General features: G+C 41.2%; 1 protein-coding gene across 2 annotated transcripts in view; it reads right to left on the bottom strand.

Annotated features, from left to right (window-relative positions):
• The window catches only part of adamtsl3 (ADAMTS-like 3), a 509,738-nt gene that overhangs the window by 183,859 nt on the left and 301,023 nt on the right, over positions 1-24,856 (bottom strand). For both annotated transcript variants that reach the window (XM_052040649.1, XM_052040648.1), the window contains exon 8: positions 22,684-22,758. In XM_052040649.1, the coding sequence (XP_051896609.1) occupies positions 22,684-22,758 (75 nt within the window). The remainder of the gene's footprint in view (positions 1-22,683; positions 22,759-24,856) is intronic.

Here is a 24,856-nt window from a genome sequence, read left to right as displayed (position 1 = left end):
TTAATGTATAAGAGATAATGATTAGTTTAATAGCCAAATAGTTAACTGTCTCACATGGAACTAAGATGTCAGTTTTCTCAAAAGCATTAAGCACATAGAATTAACATTGCTGACAGGCTTAAGTATCGTTTGTTAAGCATGAAGTGTGTAAAACCTGGTTCAACAAAAAGGAATGATGGAAAATACTGTAAAGTAACAACAAACAAAACTTGGCAGCATTGTGAATGGCATGATAAACTGCAGCAGGATATCAACAGACTGGTAGAAAGGGCAGACACTCGGTAGATGAAGTTTAATGCAAAGAAATGCGAGGTGATGCAGCTTGGTGGGAAGATTGGGGGTATGGGTCTTGTTGCAGGCAGGGTTGTAAAATGTTGAAAGAGTGGTTAATTGGGCAAGCACAATGTTGGGCCATATCAACAGAGGCACAGAGTATAAACACAGGGAAGTCGTGCTGCCTTTTTCTAAAACACTGGTCCAGCCTCAGCTGAAATATTGTGTTCAATTCTCATGATATTATTGCAAGGAGGATAGAACATTGAACATAGAACAGTACAGCACAGGAACAGGCAAACAATTAACCCAGCAACCCCCATTTCTTTGGGATGTGGGAGGAAACTGGAGCACCCAGAGGAAACCCATGTGGTCGCAGTGAGAACAGGCAAACTCCACACAGACAGCACTAAACGTTAGGATTGAACCTGGGTCACTGGAGCTGTGAGGCAACTGTTGCTGTCCTGTTGTTTCATGGAGGTCATAGAACAATACAGCACAGGAACAGGCCCTTTGGCCCACAATGTTGTGCCAAACTAATTAAGCTAATGTCACCTAATCCCCTCAGCCTACACATGGTCCACATCCCTCCATTCTCTGCATATTCATGTGCCTATCGAAGAGCCTCATAAATGCCTTAAAAGGATGTAAGGGCATTAGTGACGGTTCAGAAAAGATTCACAAGATTGGTTCCTGGGATCTGGGACTACAGTTACAAGTTTACATTAGAGAGGCTGGGGTTGATTTCTTTGGAGAAGAGAAGGCTGAGTGGAGATTTGATAGAAGTATATATAATGATGAGGGGTTTGGATAGAGTGGAAAGTGGGAGATCATTCCTATTGCTGGAGGGAGTGAGAACTAGAGGTCACAGATATAAAATAAAGAGGAAGAGAATTAAGAGTGACGTGAAGTAAAACATTTTTTAGGCAGCATATGGTTGAAATCTGGAATGCTCTGCCTGCAGATGTGAAGAAGTTCCATTTTTGCCTTCAAGAGGGAATTGGATAAGTATATAGTATGGAAAAAATTGCAAGGATACGGAGGAGGCCAGGGGATGGGACCAGTGAGATGCTCTGGCACAGAGCCAGTGCAGACAGCATATGGTGAATGGCCTCATTCTGTGCTTTAATCATTCTATGATCCAATGATTCTCTGAATTAACCTTTAAAAAAATCAAGCAATTAATTTATATTTTTTTAAGCCAGACACGCATTATCATAACCAAGAGAACACAAAATGGTTTATTTACACTTTAAGTAAATTTTGTAAAATTGGTTGGTAATAGTCCTGCAGTACAAACATTAAATCTCCAGGAATCCAAACTAGAGGTTCAGCTCCACTTCCCAATGGACCTTCCATTTATTTCCTTGCCCTTGTTCACTCTCGGTGGCTTCAGTTTCCCTTCCTGTATTCATGGGTTTTCTCTTTGTTCGATCCACCCTTTCCTGCAACTTAAAACTATTTGTTTTCCTCTTTCGCAGTTCTGTGGAAGCATCTTTGACCTGGAATGTTAACTCTGATTCTGTTTCCACAGATGCTGCCTCACCTGCTGACTGTTTCCAGCATCTTCTGTTGTTATTTTAAATCCAGCCCTGCATCTTTCACTATCAGTAAATCGTGCAGAAAAATACAGTTTTGGTAAATAAGCAAAGTTGCACTGACAGGCAAGTAAGTCACCTCAGCTACTGCAGGACCACAGTAAACATAATCTTCCACCAGACTGCACACCACTCACAGGGTGCACCACACAAAACCTAAAAATGTAAATAGTTGCTCCAGAAGAGCAGCCACTATACTTTGGAACCATTCCATTGACTGTGAACTGTTTTGGGATTTCCTAAGAACATACAAGGCTTTTGTTTTTGGTATATTTGATTATGTATTATGGTGCAAGGTGCTATTCCTTAAATGTGTATGTTACACTTCCATAATGGGCTAAAATAATTTTAGAATCAAAAAACTTATGACACAGAAGGAGGCCATCATATCTGTGCCAGTCAGAGGAAGGTTACCCAGCCTGATCCCAGCTTCCAGCACCAGGTCTGTGACCGTGCAGTTCATAGCGTCATACAGTATTGAAACAGGCCTTCAAGCCCACTGTCCGTGCCAACCACCAAGTACCTATCTATGCTAATTCTGTTTACTGCACTAGGTCTGTAGCTTTCTATGGCAATTCAGGTATTTATAATAGATACTACTTAAATGTTATGAGGATACCTGCCTTCACCCACTCATATCAGATTCCAACCACACCCAAGTTCTTGCTCAGATCCCCTCTGAACCTTTTACCCCCTCATCATGTTGTTAACCTCTGTCAGGCTCTCTCTCAGCCTCCTCCCTTCCAAGAATAACAAACCCACCCTTTTGAGGGAGAAAGTCACAGTTGCACTGAGAGGGGGCATTCTGGAAGTCTCATTCAGTGAGGCAATATGGGTGGAGCTCAGAAATAAGGAAAGTGCAATCACTATGAGGGGTTTATACCATAGGCCTCCCAATAGCCAGCAGGAGACAGAGGAACAGATATGTAGACAGATCATAGAGATATTAAAACAACCAGGTGGTTGTGGTGGATTACTTTAATTTCTCCAATATTAACTGGGACTTCGTTAGTGGCAGAGGCTAAGATGGGGCAGGATTTGTTAGGTGCAACCGGGAGGGTTTCTTGAAACAGTATGTGGATAATCCCACCAGGGAAGGGGCCATACTGGACCTTAGATTGGGAAATGAGCCTGGCTAGGTGATTGGAGTTTCAGTGGGAGAGCATTTTAAGATGGTTAAGGATAAGACCTAGACCTCAGGGAAAAGTACTAAGTTGGGGGAAGGATAATTACAACAGTATTAGGCAGGAGCTGGGGAGAGAAGATAGGGAGTGGCTGTTATTGGGTAAGTCCATATCTGAGATGTGGGAGTCGTTTAAAGGCCAGCTGGTCAAAAGACAGGACCAACATGTTCCAGTGAGGAAGAAAGACAAGAAGGGCAAGGTTTGGGAACCTTGGATGACGAGAGATGTTGTAAATTTTGTTAAAAATGGAAAAGGAAGCATATACAAGGTTTAGCCAGCTGAAATCAGACAGGGCCCTTGAGGAATATAAAGGAAGTAGGGAAGAACTTAAATAGGGAATCAGGAGGGCTAAAAGGGGCCTCGGAATGTTCTTGGCGAGTAGGATTAAGGAAAATCCCAAGGCATTTTATATATACATTAACAAGAGTGTAGCTTGGAAAAGGATAGGACACTCGAGGACAAAGGAGAAAATTTTTGCCTGGCGCCAGAGGCAGTGACTGCGGTACAAATGAGTACTTCACACTGGTATTCACCAAGGAGAAGGATGTGGAGGATAGTGAAATCAGGAAGGGTATCTTAATATTCTTGGGCAAATTGACATCAAGAAGGAGAAGCTGTTGGATCTCACAAAGGTGGATGCCCCCTGGGCCTGTTGGAATCCATCCTTGATTATTGAGGAAAGCAAGAGAGGAGATTGCTGGGATTTTGACAGAGATCTTTGTATCCTCTTTTGCCAAGGTGAGGTCCCAGAGGATTGCAGAATAGCCAAAGTTGTTCCTGTATTTAAGAAGGATAATGTGGATAATCCAGAAATTATAGGTTGGTCAGCTTTACTTCAGTGGTAGGAAAATTCTTGGAGAAGATTCTTAGGGATGGAATTTACTCACATTTGGAAAAGCATGGACTTATGAGGCATAGTCAACATGCTTTTGTGTAAGCTAGGTCATGTGTTACGAAACTGATTAAGTTTTTTGAGGTGATGAAGTTGATTAATGTGGGTAGGGTAGTGGATGTTGTCTACATGGACTTTAGTAAAGCATTTGACAAGGCCCCTCATGATAGGCTGATCCAGATGATTAATGCACATGGGATCCACAGTGACTTGACACATTGGATTTTAAATTAGTTTGGCCAGAGATGACAAAGGGCCGTGGTGGGACAGTGTTATTCTACTGGAGATCTGTGACTAGTGATGATACGCAGGAATCAATGCTGGGACCTCTGTTGTTTGTGACATATACAGATGATTTGGATGAAAATGCAGGTGGACTGATTAGTAAGTTTGCAGATGACACAAAAATTGGTGGAGGTGTGGATAGTGAGGTATGTTGTCAAAGGACACAGCAGGATATATATCAGTTGTAAATATGGGTGGAGAAATGGCAGATGGAGTTTAATCCAGACAAGTGTGAGGTTTTTCACTTTGGGAGGTCAAATGGAAGAGGAAAGTATACAGTAAATGGCAGGACCCTCAGGAGCATTGATGTACAGAGGGATTTTGGGGTCAAGTCCATGGCTCCCTGAAAGTAGCAACACAAGTGAATAGGAAGATAAAGGCGGTGTACAGCCTACTTGCCTTGATCAGTTGGGGCGTCAAGTATGAAAGTTGGGAAGTCATGTTGCAGGTGTATAAAACTTTAGTGAGGCCACCTTTGAAGTATTGTGTGTAGTTCTGGTTACTACATTACAGGAAGGATGCAGAGGTTTGGAGAGTGTGCAGAAGACGTTCACCAGGATGTTGCCTGGATTAGAGAGTATTAGCTATAAGGAGAGGTTGGACAAACTTGGGTTGTTTTCTCTGGAGTGTCAGAAGCTGAGTGGTGACCTGATAGAAGTATGGGAGGCAATAGAATGGGTAGATAGTCAGGCTTTTTCCCAGCATGGTGATGTTGAATACCAGAGGGTGCAGCTTTAAGGTGAGAGGGGGAAAGTTGAAAGGGGATGTACAAGGCAAGTTTATTTTAAAAACACAGTGAGTGTTAAGTGCCTGGAATGCACTGTCAGGGAAGGTGGTGGAAAAAGATATAACAGCAATGTTTAAGAGGCATTTAGACAAATACATGAACAGACTGGGAATGGAGGGATATAGACAATGTGCTGGCAGATGAAATTAGTTTAATTTGGCATCATGGTAGCCAGAGACATGGGCCACAGGGCCTGTACCTGTGCTGTACTGTTCTATGTTCAAAATTATTTGTTCTTCAGTACTTTCAAATATTCATTGTGTATGTCCTACCCTTATTAATCCTTCACGCTGGGGCAAAGGCCTTTTCAGTACATCCCCTCTACTCCTTCTCCCAATTATTGGTAATGGTTTATTATTGTCATATGTACCGAGATACAGTGAAAAGCTTTTGCTTTATGAGCCATCCAGACAGATCATGCCACACATAATTATATCAAGATAGTAAAAATAAAACAGAATGCAGAATATTGCGCTGCTTACAGTCTTAGAATTGAGATTTAAAAGGGTAGAATGATTATAAAAAATGTAATGAATGGATTTGCTGAAGCCACCTCACAAGTTACTTTAAATCTATGCCGCTGGTTTTTGACCCCGATGCTGAGAGGAAATGGGTCCTTCCTATTTACGCTAACATGACCTTTCATAATTTTATACACCTCAATTAGGTTTCCCCTCACCCTCCTCTATCCAAAGGAAATAATCCCAGTTTATCCAATCTTTCCTCATAAATCTCCTCCATATCCTCTCCTTTGCAATCACATATTTCCTGCAATCAGCCGATTAGAATTGTTTGCCTTACTCGAGCTGTGGTTTATCTAGTGTTGGATATAGTTCTAACATAAACACCCTGCTCTTATATTCTATACCTCAGCAAATAAATGAAAGCATCCTGCATGCCTTTCTAACCATTATTTTGATCCGTTCTGCTCCTTTAAGGATCTGTGGATATACACCAAAGTCCTTTTTTGCCACTCCTCTCAACATGCTCCCACTATTACTATATTCTTTTGCCTTGTGCATCTCCCCAAATACACTTCCTTCACACTTCTCTGGATTAAACTCCATTTTATATTTTCTGCCCAACTGCCCATCTATATCTTCCTGCAATCTAAAACTTTCTCTGCATTGTCAACCCCACAGCTTTTGTTTGTCATCTGGAAACTTCTTTATTATGCCACTTACCTTCAGACCTAAGTCATTCATTTCTATTATAAAAAAGCAATGGACTAAGTACCATGTCCTGTGGAACCCCCAGGCAATAAGCTTTCTCGTTACAAAAACACCCATCAACCATCACCCTTTGCTTCCTGCTACTATGTTAATTCTGTTTCCAATTTGCTACTTACCCTTGAGCTTTTTATTGACCGGTCTACTTTGCTGATAGAACTAGTATTGTGAAAATGGGCAAAATGACAAGACGGCAGCACAATGGCATTCTACAGCTCACAGGTAGAGCAACCCGATTCAATCCTGACCTCCTGTACTGTCTGTGTGGAGTTTGCATGTTCTCCTTATAATCATCTGCTCTGGTTTCCTCCCACATTCTAAAGTAGTGCTGGTTGTTACTGTTAATTGACCTCCACAAATTACTCCCTGGTGTAAGTAGGTTGCAGGAGAATCACTGAGAGAATAGGTTACAGGGAAATGTGAGGGATTGAGGTTGATGGATTCGATTGGAGACAGAGTCGATGGGCTGAATGGCCTCATTCTATGCCATAAGGAAATATTAAAAAATATGATTTAAAAAAATTATTTAACTAAAGATTGAGACTGATGTGTTCAAAAACCGGCAAGCGCCAATACTGTAAATCAACTAAGTGCGCCCACCAAGCTTATTCCTTACAACTAACATTTCTCGCATAATGGCTTGAAACTTTTACAGGCAAGCTGACGGGTCCATGTGGAACTGTTAGCATTTACCATGTAACCGTGAGATAATCAGGAACATCTGTGCAAGCATGAATGAATGTGGAAGTCTCGAGCTTCCATACAGGCATCTGCCCCTGTTGAGACATCCATGCTCCTCTGCCAGAGCCCAGGGGTGGAGAGGAAAGTTCCTGCAGTTTCCTAGCTGCTACACTGGGAAATCTGCCTCCCAAGCCCATAGCACATTAAACCTGGTGCAGGCTGAGCAACCTTGTTCGTTTCAATGGAGAGGAACAGCTGCGAGGCAGAGATGTAAGCTTCAGGTTATTTACATCTTTTTGAAATTATTGAGTTGATTTAGAAGTATTTTTTTAAACTGTTTCATTGCTTTTAGTGTTTTCTTTTAATTTAAAAAAACTGTCTTAATTTTAATTTTTTACATTTAATATTGAAAAGTTTTTGAATGCTTGTGAGTATCAATGAATATCCAGAGGGCCTATTCAAGAAAAGCACGATTTGAATGAGCAGCAAACTAGTCTGAGGATATTCTATACCTGTAAGCAGTTCAAAAAAATCTACAGCTTGAGAAAGAGACTTAAGGAACACCACAGCCCCAGTGATTTGGGTTCAATTCTGACCTCTGGTACTGTCTGTGTGTAAAATACATGTTCTCCCAATGACTGCATCCTTCCCCTCGGGTTCTCTGGCATCTTCCCACATCCCAAACATATACAGGTTGGTAGGTTAATTGGTCCCAGTAAATTGCCTCTAGTATGTAGGTGAGTGGCAGAACCTGGGGGAAATTGATGACAATGTGGAGAAAACAAAATGAGACTGGTGAAAATAGGTGCTTGCTGGTCAATGCAGACTCAGTGGGCTGTATGACTCTGCTCTCTGCCCCTTGCAGGCACGTGTATTTTGATGCAACCTTAGCAGTTTGCATCCTACAGCTGGGGAGTGCTTGAAAATAGAGAGACAGCCAGCTGAAAATTAATTCTCCCAGTCTGCATCCATGTCAGATCCTATGTGGCAAACCCATAAAAATTATGAGGATACATATCCATTCCAACATAATATATGTCATTGTCTGAATAAATTTAATTTTTTCCAAATTCAGTCTCATTTTAAGTGTATTCATTGCATTTTTATGATGCACTGTCCAAGCAAGCTGACTAATGGATTTTTAAACTGTTTGGTGCATAGAGTTTGAAACCTTATATTTATTACGGTGGTCCACAGGTGTTAGATTCACAGCTCTGGATATTAGCTTCCACTGACAACCAGTGGTTTATTACCCACTTGTCAATTTTGACTGTCATAGTACACAAGTTTTACGTGGTCTGGTTAATATATTACTGGAATGATACCAAACTTGGAACTGTTGCTGTACTTTATAGTGGTTTGATCATCTGAGAAAGTTCAGAATAAACATTACGGATGTGGATCATACTAAGAAATATGAATTCATGTACCACATGGATTGAAAATAATAAAAACAACAAATTTGAAGTTCAAAACATAGATTTAAATTCGCATTTCTGTTGGCAATTAAGGATTCTCTATAAATGCTAAACTAATATTACTTTGCTCTGTTGGTCTGGCTTGCTTTTCTCCCCACACAGATGGCACTGTTACAAGTATTAAATTGTAGCATCTAATTGGATCCTGTAACAGGAATACTGAACAAAGTACTCTGGCATTCCAATTGATGAACACACACATAAGCAAGACCTGTTTAACTCTGCATTTGATTCATGTGCATATAATAATAAGATAATAATAAGATATTTTTATTAGTCACATGTACATCGAAACACGCAGTGAAATGCATCTTTTGCGTAGAGTCTTCTGGGGGCAGCCTACAAGTGTCGCCATGCTTCCGGTGCCAACATAGCATGCCCATAACTTCCTAACCCATATATCTTTGGAATGTGGGAGGAAACCGGAGCACCCAGAGGAAACCCACGTAGACATGGGGAGAATGTGTAAACTCCTTACAGACAGCATCACAGACAGCAGCTGGAATTGAACTCGGTTCACTGGCACTGTAATAGCATTACGCTAACAGCTACACTACCGTGCCTGGTCAGGCGTGGGACATAGCCTTGCTGCGATTCTTCAGCATTGTACTTGGAAGTAATATGTATGAACATACAAATGTAAGGATTAGGATCAGGAAAAGGCCACCCAGCCATCTCTCTTCCATCCTCCACACTTCTCATCCCCTCTTTTCCCATCAGAACAAAGGTAGATCTTCCTTTTCCTCACTTTCCAACACTCTCACTCAATGGATCATCCTCTGTGATTTTTGTCACCTTCAACTTGAGAACAGACCAGAAATTTTCTTCTCTTTTCCCTTTTCAGAATTCTGTAGGTCCTGCTCCCTCCTGAATGTTCTGGTTCACTTATCCATTTCCACCAGCATCGGCTTTCCTTCCGATGGCACCATCCCATGAAATCACAGAGAATGTTTCACTTGATCTTTCACCTTCTCCTTTCCTGATGTCCAAGCCTGCAAACACCCTTTGCAGGGGGAAACAGCGACTTACTTGCTTTATTTCCCGATATAATATACTGCATTTGTTGCACAGGATGTGGTCTCCACACTGGGGAAACCAAACACAGATTGGGTGACCACTTTAAACTACAGCTCTTCAAGCCCCCAGTTTTCCATTTGAATCCTTCATCCCACTCTGACCCCTTTGTCTTCAGCCTCCCATGCTATACCAATGATGCTAAATTTAACCTCAGGAACAACAAATCATGGGGTCATAGAGTCTGACAGCATGGAAACAGGCCCTTCGGCCCAACTCATCCTTGCTAACCAAGATGCCCATCTAAGCTAGATCCATTTTCTTGCATTTGACCCATATTCCTATAAACCTTTCCTAGCCATTAACCTGTCCAAGAGTCTTTCAAATGTTGTTATTGTATCTGCCATCTTCCAGTGAGGCACTTTACAGCATTCTGAACTCAACAGCTGGAACAACAATTTCAGACAATCAGTAAATCCAGTCTTTGCATTTCACATTTCTAGAATTCAGTTTTTTCCCCTTTTCCTGTAATTAGTTAATTATTTGCCTTTTCCTACTTGCACCTTCTCCAAACCTATCTTTGTTACTCATTAATCCCTTTCACAGAACCACATAATAGTTATAGTATGGAGGGCCACTCAGCCTGTTGAGACCCTTCTCACACTATGTGAGAGGAATCCAGCCAGACCCACTCCCCAGCCCTTTCCCACGGCCTTGCAAATTATTTCCTTACTACCCTGTTTCACCCTGCACCAGCACCCCTTTTACCACACAACTATCCCTACCTTCTGCCATATCTCTCACATTTTTTGTATTTCCCTCCACTTCTCCCCACTTTATCTGCATCTTAAAATTTATTTTCCCTCTAACTTTTCCCAGTTCCATCAGAACATAAGAAAAAGGAGCAGGAGTAGGCCACCTGGCCTGTCGAGCCTGCTCCACCATTCAATAAGATCATGGCTGATCTGATCTGTCCACCTACTTGCCTTTTCCCCATAACCCTTAATTCCCCTGCTATGCAAAAATCTATGTGTCCTAAATATATTTAATGAGGTAGCCTCGACCGCTTCCCTGGGCAGAGAATTCCACAGATTCACTGCTCTCTGGGAAAAGCAGTTTCTCCTCATCTCCATCCTCAATCTATTCCCCCGAATCTTGAGGCAACATCCCCTAGTTCTAATCTCACCTGCCAGTGGAAACAACCTTCCTGCCTCTATCTTATTTATCCTTTCATAATTTTATATGTTTCTATAAGATCCCCTCTCATTCTTCTGAATTCCAGTGAGTACAGTCCCAGGTGACTCAATCTCTCCTCAGAGGCTAACCCCCTTAAATCGAGAATCAATCTAGTGAACCTCCTCTGCACCGCCTCCAAAGCCAGTATTTCCTTCCTCAAGTAAGGAGACCAGAACTACACGCAGAACTCCAGGTGTGGCCTCACCAGTACCCTGCACGGTTACAGTATAACCTCACTGCTCTTAAATTCAATCCCTCCAGCACGAAGGCCAACATTCCATTTGCCTTCTTGCTAACCTGTTGCATCTGCAAACCAACCTTTTGTGATTCATGCACAAGCACTCCCGAGTCCCTCTGCACAATAGCATGCTGCAATCTTTCACCATTTAAATAATAATTTGATCTTTTATTTTTCCTTCTGAAGTGGATGATCTTGCATTTACCAACATTGTACTCCATATGTCAGACCCTTGCCCATTCACTAAACCAATCTATATCTTTCTGCAGACTCCCTGCATCCTCTGCACAATTTGCTTTTCCACTTAATTTAGTGTCATCAGCACTAGATATACTACACTCGGTCCCCTCTTCCAAATCATTAATGTATATCGTGAACAGTTGTGGGCCCAGCACTAACCCTTGCAGCACCCCGCTCACCACTGATTGCCAACCAGAGAAACACCTAATTATCCCAACTCTCTGCCTTGTCTTGGTTACCAATTCTCTAATCATGCTAATATATTATCCCCAACTCCATGCATCCTTATCTTATGGATAAGTCTTTTATGCGGCACCTTATCGAACACCTTCTGGAAATCCAAACATCCACTTGTTCCCCTCTATCCACTGCACTCATTGTATCCTCAAAGAACTCCAGTAAGTTTGTCAAACAGGATCTGCCCTTCCTGAATCTATGCTGTGTCTGCCTGATGGAACCACTTCTATCCAGATGTCTATTTCTTCCCTAATAATAAGCTTCATAAGCATTTTCCCGACTACAGACATTAAGCTAACTGGCCTATAGTTACCTGCCTTTTGGCTACATCCTTTTTTTAAGACGGTGGCGTGACATTTGCTGTCTTGCAATCTACTGGGACCTGCCCAGAGTCCAGAGAATTTTGGTAAACTATCACAAACGCCTCTATATAACTTCCGCCATTTCTTTCAGTACCCTGGGATGCATCCCATCAGGACCAGGGGACTTGTCTACCTTTAGGCCCACTAGTTTGTCCATTACTACCTCTTTAGTGACAGCGATTGTATTGAGGTCCTGACCTCCTATTACATCCATGACATCTCTCTTTGGCATGTTAGACATGTCCTCCACCATGAAGACCGACACAAAATGGTCATTCAAAGCCTCGGCCATTTCCGCATTACCCAATATTAATTCCCCCTTCTCATCTTCCAAGGGACCTACATTCACTTTAGTCACCGTCTTCTGCTTTATATAATTATAGAGACTTCTACCCTTTGTTTTTATATTTTGTGCTAGTTTACTTTCATAATCTATCTTCCCTTTCCTTATTGCTTGCTCAGTCGTACTTTGTTACTTTTTAAAGTTTTCCTAATCTTCCAGTTTCCCACAACTCTTAGTGACTTTGTATGCATGAGCTTTTAGTTTGATGCTTTCCTTTATTTCCTTAGTTATCCAAGGCTGGCTCTCCCCACCCTTACTGTCCTTGCCTTTAACTGGAATACACTTTAGTTGAGCACTGTGAAAAATCTCTTCGAAAATCTTCCACTGTTCCACCATATAACCTGTGTCCCCAGTCTACGCTAGCCAATTCCTCCCTCATCCCTTGTTTAGGCATATACACTGGTTTCAGATTGAACGATTGCACCCTCCAGTTGTATGAGAAATTCAATCATACTGTGATCACCCTTTCCAAGAGGAGCCCTAACTATAAGATCATTAATTTTACCTGTCTCATTGCACGGGACCAAACCCAAGATAGCATTTTCCCTTGTAGGTTCAAGAAAGCTATCACGGATGCATTCTATGAAGTCCTCCTCAAGACTGCCTCGACCAATCTGATTCACCCAGTCTATGTGCAAGTTAAAGTCCCCCATGACAACTGCCTTTCCATTCTTACATGCGTCAGATATTTCTTGGTTTATTGCCTGTGCCAAGGTAATGTTATTATTTGGTGACCTATCGACAACTCCCACAAGTGATTTTTTCTTTTTCCCTTTACTATTCCTAATTTCTACCCAGATGGATTCAACATTCTGCTCCTTAGATCTTATACCATCTCTCATTATTGCCCTGATTCATTCTTAATTAAAGCACTACCCCACCTCCCTTACCTTCCTGCCTACCCTTCCGTATTACCTGATACCCTTGGATATTTAATTCCCGATCAACTCCACTCTGCAACCATGTTTCTGTAATGGCCACTAAATCATACCCCTTTGTACTGATTTGTGCCACAAGTTCACTGACCTTGTTTCGAATACTACATGCATTCAGATAAAGTGCTCTTATGCTAATTGTCCTTTTAGAATCTAGTAATCTTTGTGTCCTTTGCATTTGACTTCCCTGTACTCCACTCTTACTTTTTTTTCTTTTCTAACTTTTGCTTTGGTCTCTGCATTGCTTCCCTCTATCTTTCTGCATGGATTCCCACCCCCCTGCCATACTAGTTTAAACTTTCCCCAAAAGCACTAGCAAACAATCCCCCAAGGACATGGATCCCGGTCCTGCCCAGGTGTAGACCGCACAGTTTGTACTGGTCTCACCTGCCCCAGAACTGGTTCCAATGCCCCAAGAATCTGAAACCCTCCCTCCTGCACCACCACTCAAGCCACATATTCATCCTAACTATTCTGTTATTCCTACTCTGACCAGCACGTGGCACAGAATCAGATTTATTATCACTGACATATGTCGTGAAATTTGTTGTTTTGCAGCAGCAGTACAGTGCAAGGCATAAAAATTACTATAAGTTACAAACAGATAAATATATAAATAGATAAATTGTGTTAAAAGAGGAATAACGAGGTAGTGTTCATGGACCATCTGGAAATCTGATGGCGGAGGGGAAGAAGCTGTTCCTGAAATGTTGAGTGTGGGTCTTCAGGCTTCTGTACCACCTCCTCGATGGTAGTCATGAGAAGAGGGCATGTCCTGGATGGTGAGGGTCCTTAATGATGGATGCCGCCACCTTGAGGCACCGCCTCTTGAAGATGTTCTTGATGGTGGGGAGAGTTGTGCCCATGATGGAGCTGGCTGAGTCTGCAACCCTCTGCAGACTCTTTCAATCCTGCACATCGGAGCATCCATACCAGGAGGTGATGCAACCAGTCAGAATGCTTTCCACCGTACATCAAAAGAAACTTGCGAGAGTCTTTGGTAACATACCAAATCTCTTCAAACTCCTAATGAAGTAGAGCCACTGACATGCCTTCTTCATGATTGCATCAACGTGTTGGGCCCAGGATAGATCCTCTGTGATGTTGACGCCCAGGAACTTGAAGCTGCTCACCCTTTCCACCGCTGACCCCTCAGTGAGGACTGGTGTGTGTTCTCCTGACTTCCCCTTCCTGAAGTCCACAATCAATTCCCCGGTCTTGCTGACGTTGACCGCGAGGTTGTTGTTGCGACACCACTCAACCAGCCAATCTATCACACTCCTGTATGTCTCCTCGTTACCATCTGAGATTCTGCCAACAACTGTGGTGTCTTTGGTGAATTTACAGATGGTGTTTGAGCTGTGCCTGGGCACACGGTCCTGAGTGTAGTGAGAGTAGCGCAGTGGACTAAGCACGCATCTTTGAGGTGCACCTGTGTTGATTGTCAATAAGGAGGAGATGTTATTACTGGTCCGTACTGACTGTGGTCTCCCGATAAGGATCCAGTTGCAGAGGGAGGTACAGAGGCCCAGGTTTTGACGCTTGTTGACAGGCAGCAATCTTGAGATTATCACCTTTGAGGTCCTACATTTTAATTTATCTCCTAGTTCCCTAAATTCACCTTGTGGGACCTCATCCTGCTTTTTTCCTATATCGCTGGTACCTACATGCACCACAACAACTGGCTGTTCACCTTCCCCTTCCAGAATGCCCTGCAGCCGCTCTGAAACATCCCTGACCCTTGCACCTGGGAGGCAACACACCAACCAGGAGTCCTTCTTGCAGCCACAGAAGCTCCTGTCTGTTCCCTGTACCACGGAATCCCCTACTGCTGTAGATCTGCCACTCTTTTTCCTGCCCTCCTGTGCAGCAGAGCCACTCACTCAACGAAAGATCGTTGACTTGAAACATTAACTCTGTTTCTCTTGCTGCAGAAATGATGTAATCTACTGACAATCTGTCTGCTTTACTCCATTAATTGGAACATCAGCAGCTCCACCAGGCAATGTTCTATTCTGCTCATCTCTTGCACCATTCCTCACTGCATCGATTTGAAGGTCTGCAAATTACTGCCATTGCATAAACTCATGACATCTTGCCTACAAAATTATCCTCTTATGTGAATAACATAAATTTTCAAAACAAAAATATCAGCACATATTATTAAATACAATCAGCAGAATGTAAATTATAAAGAAACTTCTGTGAAGAGTGAACATATAAGCTGGGAGAATACAATGAATGACACAGACAATGTAAGCTGCAGCAGTGTGTTGCTCTGGATATCATGTTCGCTTCATACTGCACCATCAAGCTGGAGACCCTGCTGATTTTTCCATCAAAAAGCTTTCATACATTCAATAATTTTTTCAGCTGTAAGTGGGGGAGGGTTGATTAGTATTAAAATACATAAAATATTCAATTATAATGACACTTCATGAGGTGAATTATTTCACGGATACTGATGTAACACACCGTACAGTCAACTACCTCAGTTCAGTTGTGGTTACTTTCACCTCAAGCCTCAATGTGATGTTTTAAAATCCCATTCCAGAGATCCAAACCCAAAAATCTAGGCTGACACTCCAGTGCAGTCCTAAGGGAGGGCTTCACTCTTACTAATGTCATGTTAAACTCTTGCCCTGGTAGGTGGATGTGAAAGATTCCACAGCACTGCTCTAAAGCAAAGCACTTATTCCTGTTGTCTGAGGCAAATCTATCTCTAAACCATTACTAAAATGGATTATCAGACCATTATCACATTGCTGCTTGCTGCCTTTCCTATATTATAACAGTGACTACATTTGAAATGTATTTATTTAGTTGTAAATCTCCTTTCCACATCTGGAAGTTGTGAAAGGTGCTACATAAGTACAATTGTTTCATTGTGTACATGCAAAGATTTATTTAAACATAGAAATACAAATTCCTATGATGCAATTCAAGAAACAATATGGAAAATTTTCACATTATTTCTGCTAAATCTGCTACCTTAGATCAATCATAAAAAAGTTTTATTCACAGCACATATAAAATCTTTAATCTTACTTTTTAATAAGCTATGCAATACTGCAGTCAATACTTACCTGACAGTCAAAAATTGATGGAATTATCCTGAAACGTTTATATTATGGCAAAAAAAGTAATGAGCTTCTAATGCCATCTGCTTTTCACAAGACTTGAGTTTATTGCCTTGTGCTGTGAATTGATTGGTGGCAATCGACTTTCAATACATCAGGAAAAGCAAAATGCAGAAAGACATCATGAAAGTGAGATACATGGCAAGTGGGGATAAAAAGGAAGGCAGGGATAAAGGAAAATGAATCAAGCAGGACTGAAACACTGTTGAGAGAGATTATTTGAGACAAACACGAGTTATGTGAGGTTAATTGGGGGTTGGGAGGGCAGGGAGGGAGGGAAATGGCATTCACAAAGAATGAAAATTCTCAAGAGTCAATTTCAGACTGTGAGAGAAAGCTTAAATAACTAGAAGGGAAGCATCAAACTCAACCTGCATCTCAGGGAAAAGACAGGGTGGAAAAGTGTATACAGAAACCTAGATTCACAAGGATTATACCACAAATGACATTTTACGTGTCAGCAAAGGCTAAAGCTCTCTCCTCTTAAAAAAAATAAAGAGGCTGAGGGTGGGGTCTGTGGTAGCCACCCAATATGGGTCTCTAAAACAATGAAGGATTTGATCACATGGACATGGAGAAAATGTGAGATTGTCTAACATTAAGGTCCATGACTAAAGGATTTCTACCAATAAATTCAACAAATATGCAGAAGAAATTTCCTTACCCAAATAACTGGTGGCACAGTGGTTCAGCAGGTGATGCTGCTGTCTCACAGCTCCAGTGAGCCCAACCTAAAGTTTTGGTATTGGTTTATTATTTGTCACATGTATGGAGATACAGCAAAGAGCTTTGTTTTGCATGCCATCCAGACAGATCATTCCATACATAAGTACATTCAGGTAGTATGAAGGGAAATAGAATGCAGAATATAGTGTTATAGTTACAAAGAAAGTGCAGTGCAGGTAGACAAATAAAGTGCAAGGGCCACGATGAGATAGATTGGGATATCAAGCGTTCATCTTTTTGCGTATGAGAAGTCTGTTCAAGAGTCTGATAACAGTAGGACAGAAGCTGTCCTTGAGCCTGGTGGTGCGTGCTCTCAAGCTTTTATATATTTTGCCTGACAGGAATCGGAAGAAGTGAGAATGACTGCGGTGGGAGGGGTCCTTGATTACGTTGGCTGCTTTCCCAAGGCAGCAGGGAAGTGTAGACAGTCAATGGAGGGGAGGTTGGTTGGTGTGATGGACTGGGCTGCGTTCACAACTCTCTGCAATTTTTTGCGGTCATGAGCAGAACAGTTGCCATGCCAAGCTGTGATGCATCTGGATAGGATGATTTCTATAGCACATCTGTAACAATTGGTAAGAACCATCGGGGACATGCCGAATTTCCTTAGCCTTCTGAGGAAGTAGAAGCTTTGTTGTGCTTTCTTGCTGCTGTCCATGTAGAGTTTGCACATTCTCTCTGTGACTGTGTGGGTTTCCCTGGGTGCTCTGGTGTCCTCTCACATTCCTGGCAGATTATTGGCAACTATAAATCACCCCTGGTGGAGCTGGGTGACAAGAGAATCAGAAGGGAGTTGAAGATTGTATGACAGTGAAATAAATTGGGAAGTGGGATTGATAGGATTGCTATAAAAGCTGGCATAAACATGATGGGCCGAATGGCCTCCTATGTCCAAAGAAAATATGATAAAATTATTAGTTGGAACGTGTGAAAGAAATGGTAGGTAGACACGTTTGGGAGAGTCAGCTGAAAAACATTGGGAGGAGAATCAGGGATCACAAACACAGACTTGAGTCAAAATCACCTGCACTTGGGCTGTAAGTTCTATGTTTACTGGAATTGAATTTTTACATGGAAGCCTTAATGTTAATTGAATGCTTTCCGCTTTCTCTTTTGAATGGGAGCAAGCCAATGTCGGTAGGGACTGGTATACAGAATCCTACTCTTGTTGTCATATCTGATCATGAAGAATTTTGTGCCAAATGCACACAGAAGACTCAAAGGAATGTCAATTTAGCTGTCTACCAGTCCCCACTGACATTGGCTTGCTCCCATTCAAAAGAGAAAGTGGAAAACATTCAACTAACATTAAGGCTTCCATGTAAAAACAGCGCATTCGCCTATCCCTTTCACCCAGAAAATTTTGCCTCCACCTGCCTATTCCAGATTCATCCAACCCTAGCTATGCTCCCCTCAGGCTTGCAAGGAGGTTTGCACATTTTGTTTCACTCAACATATTGGCATCTAATGCTATTTTAGGTCTCAGTCTAGCCTGAAGAGTGAAACTCCTGGCAAAAGCAGTTCCCACGCTAAGTGGCCCACTTACTGTGCAAGGGCGAGATGTAGGCTTTATTTTTTAACAAGATTGGGAGACCTTAGAAATGGCTGGGGACTGAGCATAAACTGTCTCCACCATTTACTCGCATACTTCCCTGTCAGTTATAATAAAAAACGGCTGGGTAACCCTGAGGAATTCTGGTACCATTACCCAAAGATTATTCTGTTCATTTGTAATTCTGTTATATTTTCTGCATCTATATCAATTGCAATGGAAAATACTGACCTTTTAATATATACAGGGGAGAAAGGATCAGGAAAGGATAGGATAGAACCCTGCTCTTGGATGTACTGGTGTCTCTATAAGTAGATTAAAATAATAGCTGGATTGTACTGATTGCTAGCCAGCAGTTCCAGGGAGAAAGGTCATCTAGGTGCAGTACATGGATCAGTAACAGTGGTGGCAATACAGACAGCACAATGACACACCGGGCAGAGCTGCTGCCTTACAGCTCCAGTGACCCAGGTTCAATCGTAACCTCTTTTGCCGTCTGTGTGGAGCTTGCACATTCTCTCTGCGACCGCATCGGTTTCCTTGGGTTGCTCCATTTTCCTCCCACATCCCAAGGACATGCAGGTCGGTGTGTTAATTGGCCATTGTAACTTACCCCTCATGTACAGGTGAATTATAGAATTGGGGAGAGGAGTTGATGGCAATGGAGGGCGGGGAGAATAAAATGAGATTAGTGTAGGACTAATGTAATTTGGTGTTTGATGGTTGGTGAACTTGGTGGGCTGGAAGGCCTGTTTCCTTGCTGTATAACTCTATAATTCTAATTTCATGACTTCTGCTCCTGGGTCAGATCTGAATCTTCATCACCTGAAGGACCAGATTCACTTTGTTCCTCAATGTTATGGTTAGCTGTCCCCAGACTTGACAGAAAATGGAAGTGAGGGCAAATGGTTTGCTTTTATCCCAAGAATACTTTAAATAATATTAATAAACATGAGAAAAAACATTCTTAGCTAACCATACTTTAATAACAAAAATATTTTAAATGTATTTCAACTGCTTTCACATGTCTCCAATATCAGAAACATTTAGGAATGGTTGAAAAGATCTTTGCAGGTACATGCTGTCAAAAGGTCACATGAGCAGTGTGGAGGCGGTTCTTTGAGTGGTGCTACCTGAGGACTGTTCACTGTGGGTGGACTACTGCACTTTGCAAGGCAGCCTCACCATCAAGACCATTTGGATTTGGCCACATGGATTGCAGGAGCAGGCAAATGGCACAGCTTGATCAAATGCAATCTGGCTCAGTGCATTTGCATCTTCTTGACATTAGTTTGTGACAACTTTCACAAGATATCCTGCAGTAGTTTAGTTTACCATTCAGTATTAATTAGCCCCAATTATCATTTACTTTTTGTTCAATTTCAGCAATGTGATAAAACGAGAAAAACCTTAGTCATAATCATTCAGCAGGGAAACAGGCCCTTTGGCCCACCAAATCTGTACTGACCATTGAGCACCCATTTACACAAATCCCATTTTATTTTCCTCACCAACTCCCTCCAGATTCTACTGACTACCTCTACGCTCGGGGCAATTTACAACAGCTATTTCTTTGGCTTTGCTAATCTTTTAATTGAGACATGTAACAGCTGACAAGGGAGAAAAAGGTAGGATCTCCATTCAGGTATTTCATTTATTGATTCACTCTGCATTGATCACAGCTTCTCTGCAACTCAGACAAGTAAGTGAGAGGTTTGACTCAATCAGATCTGATATCTCTTTCACTTCTGCAACATCAGATTCAGTTTAATTAACCAATTGGCAGGTTTAATAATACAGAAATATTTAGAATAACTGAGCTGAAAAAACTCCGCCATGATGATATGCAGAATAAATATCAAGACTGCATTGCAAATGCGTCCCAGTTTAGGTACTGGCTAAATTAAATTTGGACGGGTAGTTGGTCTCGCTTTATAATCTGTTGTAATAGTCACTCTGGAAAAACACACCACACAAAATTGTAATCCTGGTCCAGGATTTGAAATCTATAACCTAAAGTTTCAGGCTTTGGAATGTAGTTACAGCTGATTGCCAGTATACTAGCTGATTGTCACTGGCCCTCAGAAAGAAATACACCATCATCCAATGAAAGGTATTGAAACTAGAAATGCACCATGAAACTTAATCAAATGGAAGCAGTTGGGTTGTAACTGATATTTCTCTGCCATTAAGGTTGTTTTTTAACACTGCCCGTCCTCCCTCCCCCTCCACCCCAAGCTGCCCCCATTATAAAACTTGGCTGATTGACTTGATTCTTGTCATGCAAGAGAAACATACATTTCTCCATTCTCTTAACTAGGTTATAATACAATGATGCTTGGAAATTTCTTCTAAGATTCATTCCAACTAGTAAATAGAAACTTAACCCAATCCAATCAACCTTGTTCTGCTATTTCAAGTCACTCCTACTCAATTAGTTCTAGTCAAATTACAAATCCTTAGATAGTTCATTTAGCCAAAACAAGACAAAAATAATGCAGGTGCTGGAAATATGAAATAAACACAATAGCGGCATTAAAGAGACATTTAGACAGACACATGGACATGAAGGGAATGGAGGTACATGGAATATGTGCAGGCAGATAGGATTAGTTTTATTTGGCATCATAGTTAGCACAGACATTGTGGGCTGAAAGGCCTGTTTCTGTGCTGGACTGGTCTATGTTTTATGTTCTAAAAAGAATGGGTCCAAAACATGGATCTGCAAGATGGTGAAACTGTATGAATGTGGGTCTGCTGCTGAAAACTTCGGAAGTGCCCAAGGTCAGAGGCCTCAGGAGTTTCTAAACAGGAATTAGAACTTAAGACCGAGCCAGATCAGGGAGGATGGGGACGGGAATTTGGATAGGAAGAAAGAGAGGGGCCACAGGCTGCAATCAAATAAGTGGCTATGGGTTGGGTCAGGGCAGAGCTGATGAAATTAAATAGTTGGCAGGGGCTGGCGATCAGGTAAATAACTGAGGTGGAGGACACATAGAGACCAGGGGACATCACTAGTTTGGGACTGGAGGAGAGGGAAGTTGGTGTGCTGTTCTAGGCCTCAGTGGATGACAGTCAAGGCTTGGATTAGTGCCTCAGGGGCTCAGTAATTTCAGAGATCATTGGCTGCAGCAGGGGGCTGCAGCGGAAAGATGAAATGTAGGATTGGATCTGGTCTCAGTGGACTCCCAGTCAGGTACTGTGCTGGCAATACCTAGTTGCTCAGCTACTCAGCAATGGTAGCTCCTAAGATAACTTGGCCAAATTTTCCCCAGGATGCTACACACGGAGCATTGCACTGGGAATGACATTATTTGATGTGCATCCACACAGAAATTGCATCAGGATTGTAGGTGCAATGTGTAAAGTTGGAAAGTAAGGCACAAAGTGACCAGCTGAAATTTCAGTGACCTGAAATTGGCTGGAAATGGCTGTTATGACACTTCACTTTGCAGCAAGTATATCTGCAATCTTGCTAAATATCAATCGTGATCCAATTTACAGGCCTTTCTGCTGCTCTCTATACAGTTTCTACCTGACCTGTGGAAAGTATTCCAACATTTTCTAGTTATTTTAATTAGTTTGGCTGGCTGGGAGTTACGAAGAGTGAGAGGTGTGATTCCATAGGATGAATAACCTTCCAGGGCTCGGCTTACAACAGATATTACTGAGGAACTGGTATCAGATCACCCAGCTGCTTTCCCAGACGCGCAAGGATTTCCAATGTGAAACTTAAATCAATGGGGAAAAGATTAAATTGCGGAATGATTAGAAAATTAAAAGTTCAAGAATAACTGAATCATCATGGAAAAACCCATACTCAAATAACTGTAGAACTATTTACCCTTTGGAAAATTAAGTAGAAATAGACACCATTGTGGCCCACAGCTTTAGTAAAACAAACAATATGCCTTTACGGAAAACTGATTCCTTTTTAACAACTGAACGCAACATTCCAACCAGGCATGTGCTGAATTGGAAGGTTTACCTAAAAATTGTAAATTTATGAGTCAGAAGATTAAATGAGTGAAATAAAGTTAAATTATATTATTTAGTTATTCTGAGCAGGTGTCCACGCACTGGCATTTCTCCCATTTATCACAGTTATTGATAATACTATCAAGTAAGTCACAGGTTTAGAAAATAAAGTTACATGTGAGCATTTATTTTTGATCTTTTACAGTGATGTTCATGATTAAGAAGACTATTGTGCCTTCATGTTGTAACTGCTAAAGCTTTCAAGGGAAACTTACAGAGGTGGGCAGGTCCTTTCACGGTGATTTTCACATGGCGACTCCCATATGGAACTGCAATCACTGTGTCTTCCACTGAACAATTAGAAAAAAGAACATTAGTTTTCCCTCTGATCTGCTTAGATTGACAGTTAGCATTTGTTAATCTATCATATCAAATTAACATTACTGCCATGAATATTCACATGGCACCTCGTGTTAGGTGTGTGCTATCAAAGGTATCAAAAAGTATGATTGCACACTATACTACATTGAGGCTGATTCTGGCTCACACCCAGAAGGCCAGGATCAGTCTAGGCTAGAACTTGTCTGTGACTTCATCCTCTAAGCTCAAATAACTATTGAATTCGAATAGTGACAGCAGTGAGCATGATTTTCAATAACTCATTTAACAATGATTGCTTTAACAGATAAAAAGAACAAAAGTAAGATGACATCATGCATATCATCTCCACATTTTAAGAATCAAGTTGCAACTTCGGAGGTTGTCAGTCAACTTTTAAGTTTTGAGCAGTATTGCTGATCGTTTTGCTGAGGAGAGCAAGATAAAAGTCTGTTTACGAAAAATACCCAAGTATTCTTTGACTACATGGACAGATCATAAACTAATATGATTGTGCTAAAATAGTTTAATCTGGGAACTAGTTAGGTAACAGCATTACAAAACATACATCTGTTTATTTTTTGGCTTCTGAGGAAAAAAAGGTTCGACTCTACGTTTGCTACCACAGTTTTGGAAATGAAAAAAAAATGTTGTCAAATTCCTGCTGTTCCTTCTAGTTATTACCTCTGACATTAAGTGCTGAGGTTGCCATTTCTGTTTTCACTCATCATAGTACTTAGCAAAACTGAGATTGTGCCAAATTCCATACCAGGAGTTTGGAAGTACATGGCACATTTTTATGGAAATACAGCTTACATTACATCTTGAAAATAACTTTAAAGCATTTAGGGGTTTAAAGATCCAAAGAAGAATATTCTTAATGTATTTCAAAGTAGTCAACTATGAGTAATATGATACAAAATTAATAAAAATGAATAGTTCGGTGTGTGGTCAGGTAATTAAGTTTTTAATCATTATATTGGTGTCACTTAAATAGAACACAGTCTATATTCATCTTGGCTGTTTGTTGGAAGAAATATGACACTAGCAACAGAGCCAATTAATGCCAAAACATCATAAAATTACACTGTAAATTTAAAACAGCTTGAAAATCATTCTACACTTGGCATTTTTGGAATCAATGTTTCTTTGCTGTTGATTGCTTTGTCACGCCTGTTTGAATTCCATGTAGAGTAGTGCACAACTTGCCACTTCATAGAGGGAATGCAAATCACTGACGTGGCTACAACAGATGGGCAGAAATGGACTCCCTGCTCTATGCACAATCATATTAGACATGCAGTGGAAAAAGAATGAAATGCCTGAATTATTACAAGCACCAGATAGTAGTTAAGAATAAGGATCTTGTTAATCATTTGGACAGAACCAATAGACAGAAAATCTATTGCAGTGTTGCTTCAGGCTAAACTTCAATCTTATGCAGCATAAAGACTATTTTTTAGTGATCTCATGAATGGAAAATGTCAATGCTTTCTGCAAGATTGAATACAGTCCCATGTCCTTCATGTCCCTGATAGGTTTCTTCTTAGTTCCAACTCATTATCTTTTTGTTCACCTACACAGGAGTTAATGTTTTGAACATTCTGAGTCTGGTGGTCACTATTTACAGTCTTTACTTTCAAATTGATTTAAGCAAATAACGACTCTGGTCACATCAAATTTGGGCTGGAAATTGTGCTGCATGTTATTGGATACACATACTTTCTTCATAAAGTGACATTCCTCCCTCTTATTTTAGCAGAGGCACCAAGCAGTTTAAAATAAATCTTTCAAAGATAAACTAAATAATATAGTAAATGTTTGTACCAAATGCTAACTCAAAGACCTAAACGTTCTTTTCTATTGAACTATGATGTTTATTTATTCTCTAGTTCCAGGTTCATTTCTCTTCCCTCATTAAGGCACTGATTCATTCTTAGGTTCCAAACAAATTTTGCGTTGTCTATCATGGTCATTTGCATCAGAAATAGCTGGAGTGCAATCTGAAATAGGCTCCTTGGCTGTTATTTTCTCCTTCTTTTCCACTCTCTGCAGACTTGACAAAGAAAT

This window comes from Pristis pectinata, chromosome 28, assembly GCF_009764475.1.
Source record: "Pristis pectinata isolate sPriPec2 chromosome 28, sPriPec2.1.pri, whole genome shotgun sequence".
In the NCBI taxonomy this organism is placed as follows: domain Eukaryota; kingdom Metazoa; phylum Chordata; class Chondrichthyes; order Rhinopristiformes; family Pristidae; genus Pristis; species Pristis pectinata.
The sequence above is the reverse complement of the archived record's forward strand: the minus strand, read 5'-3'. Positions and strand labels throughout refer to the sequence as shown.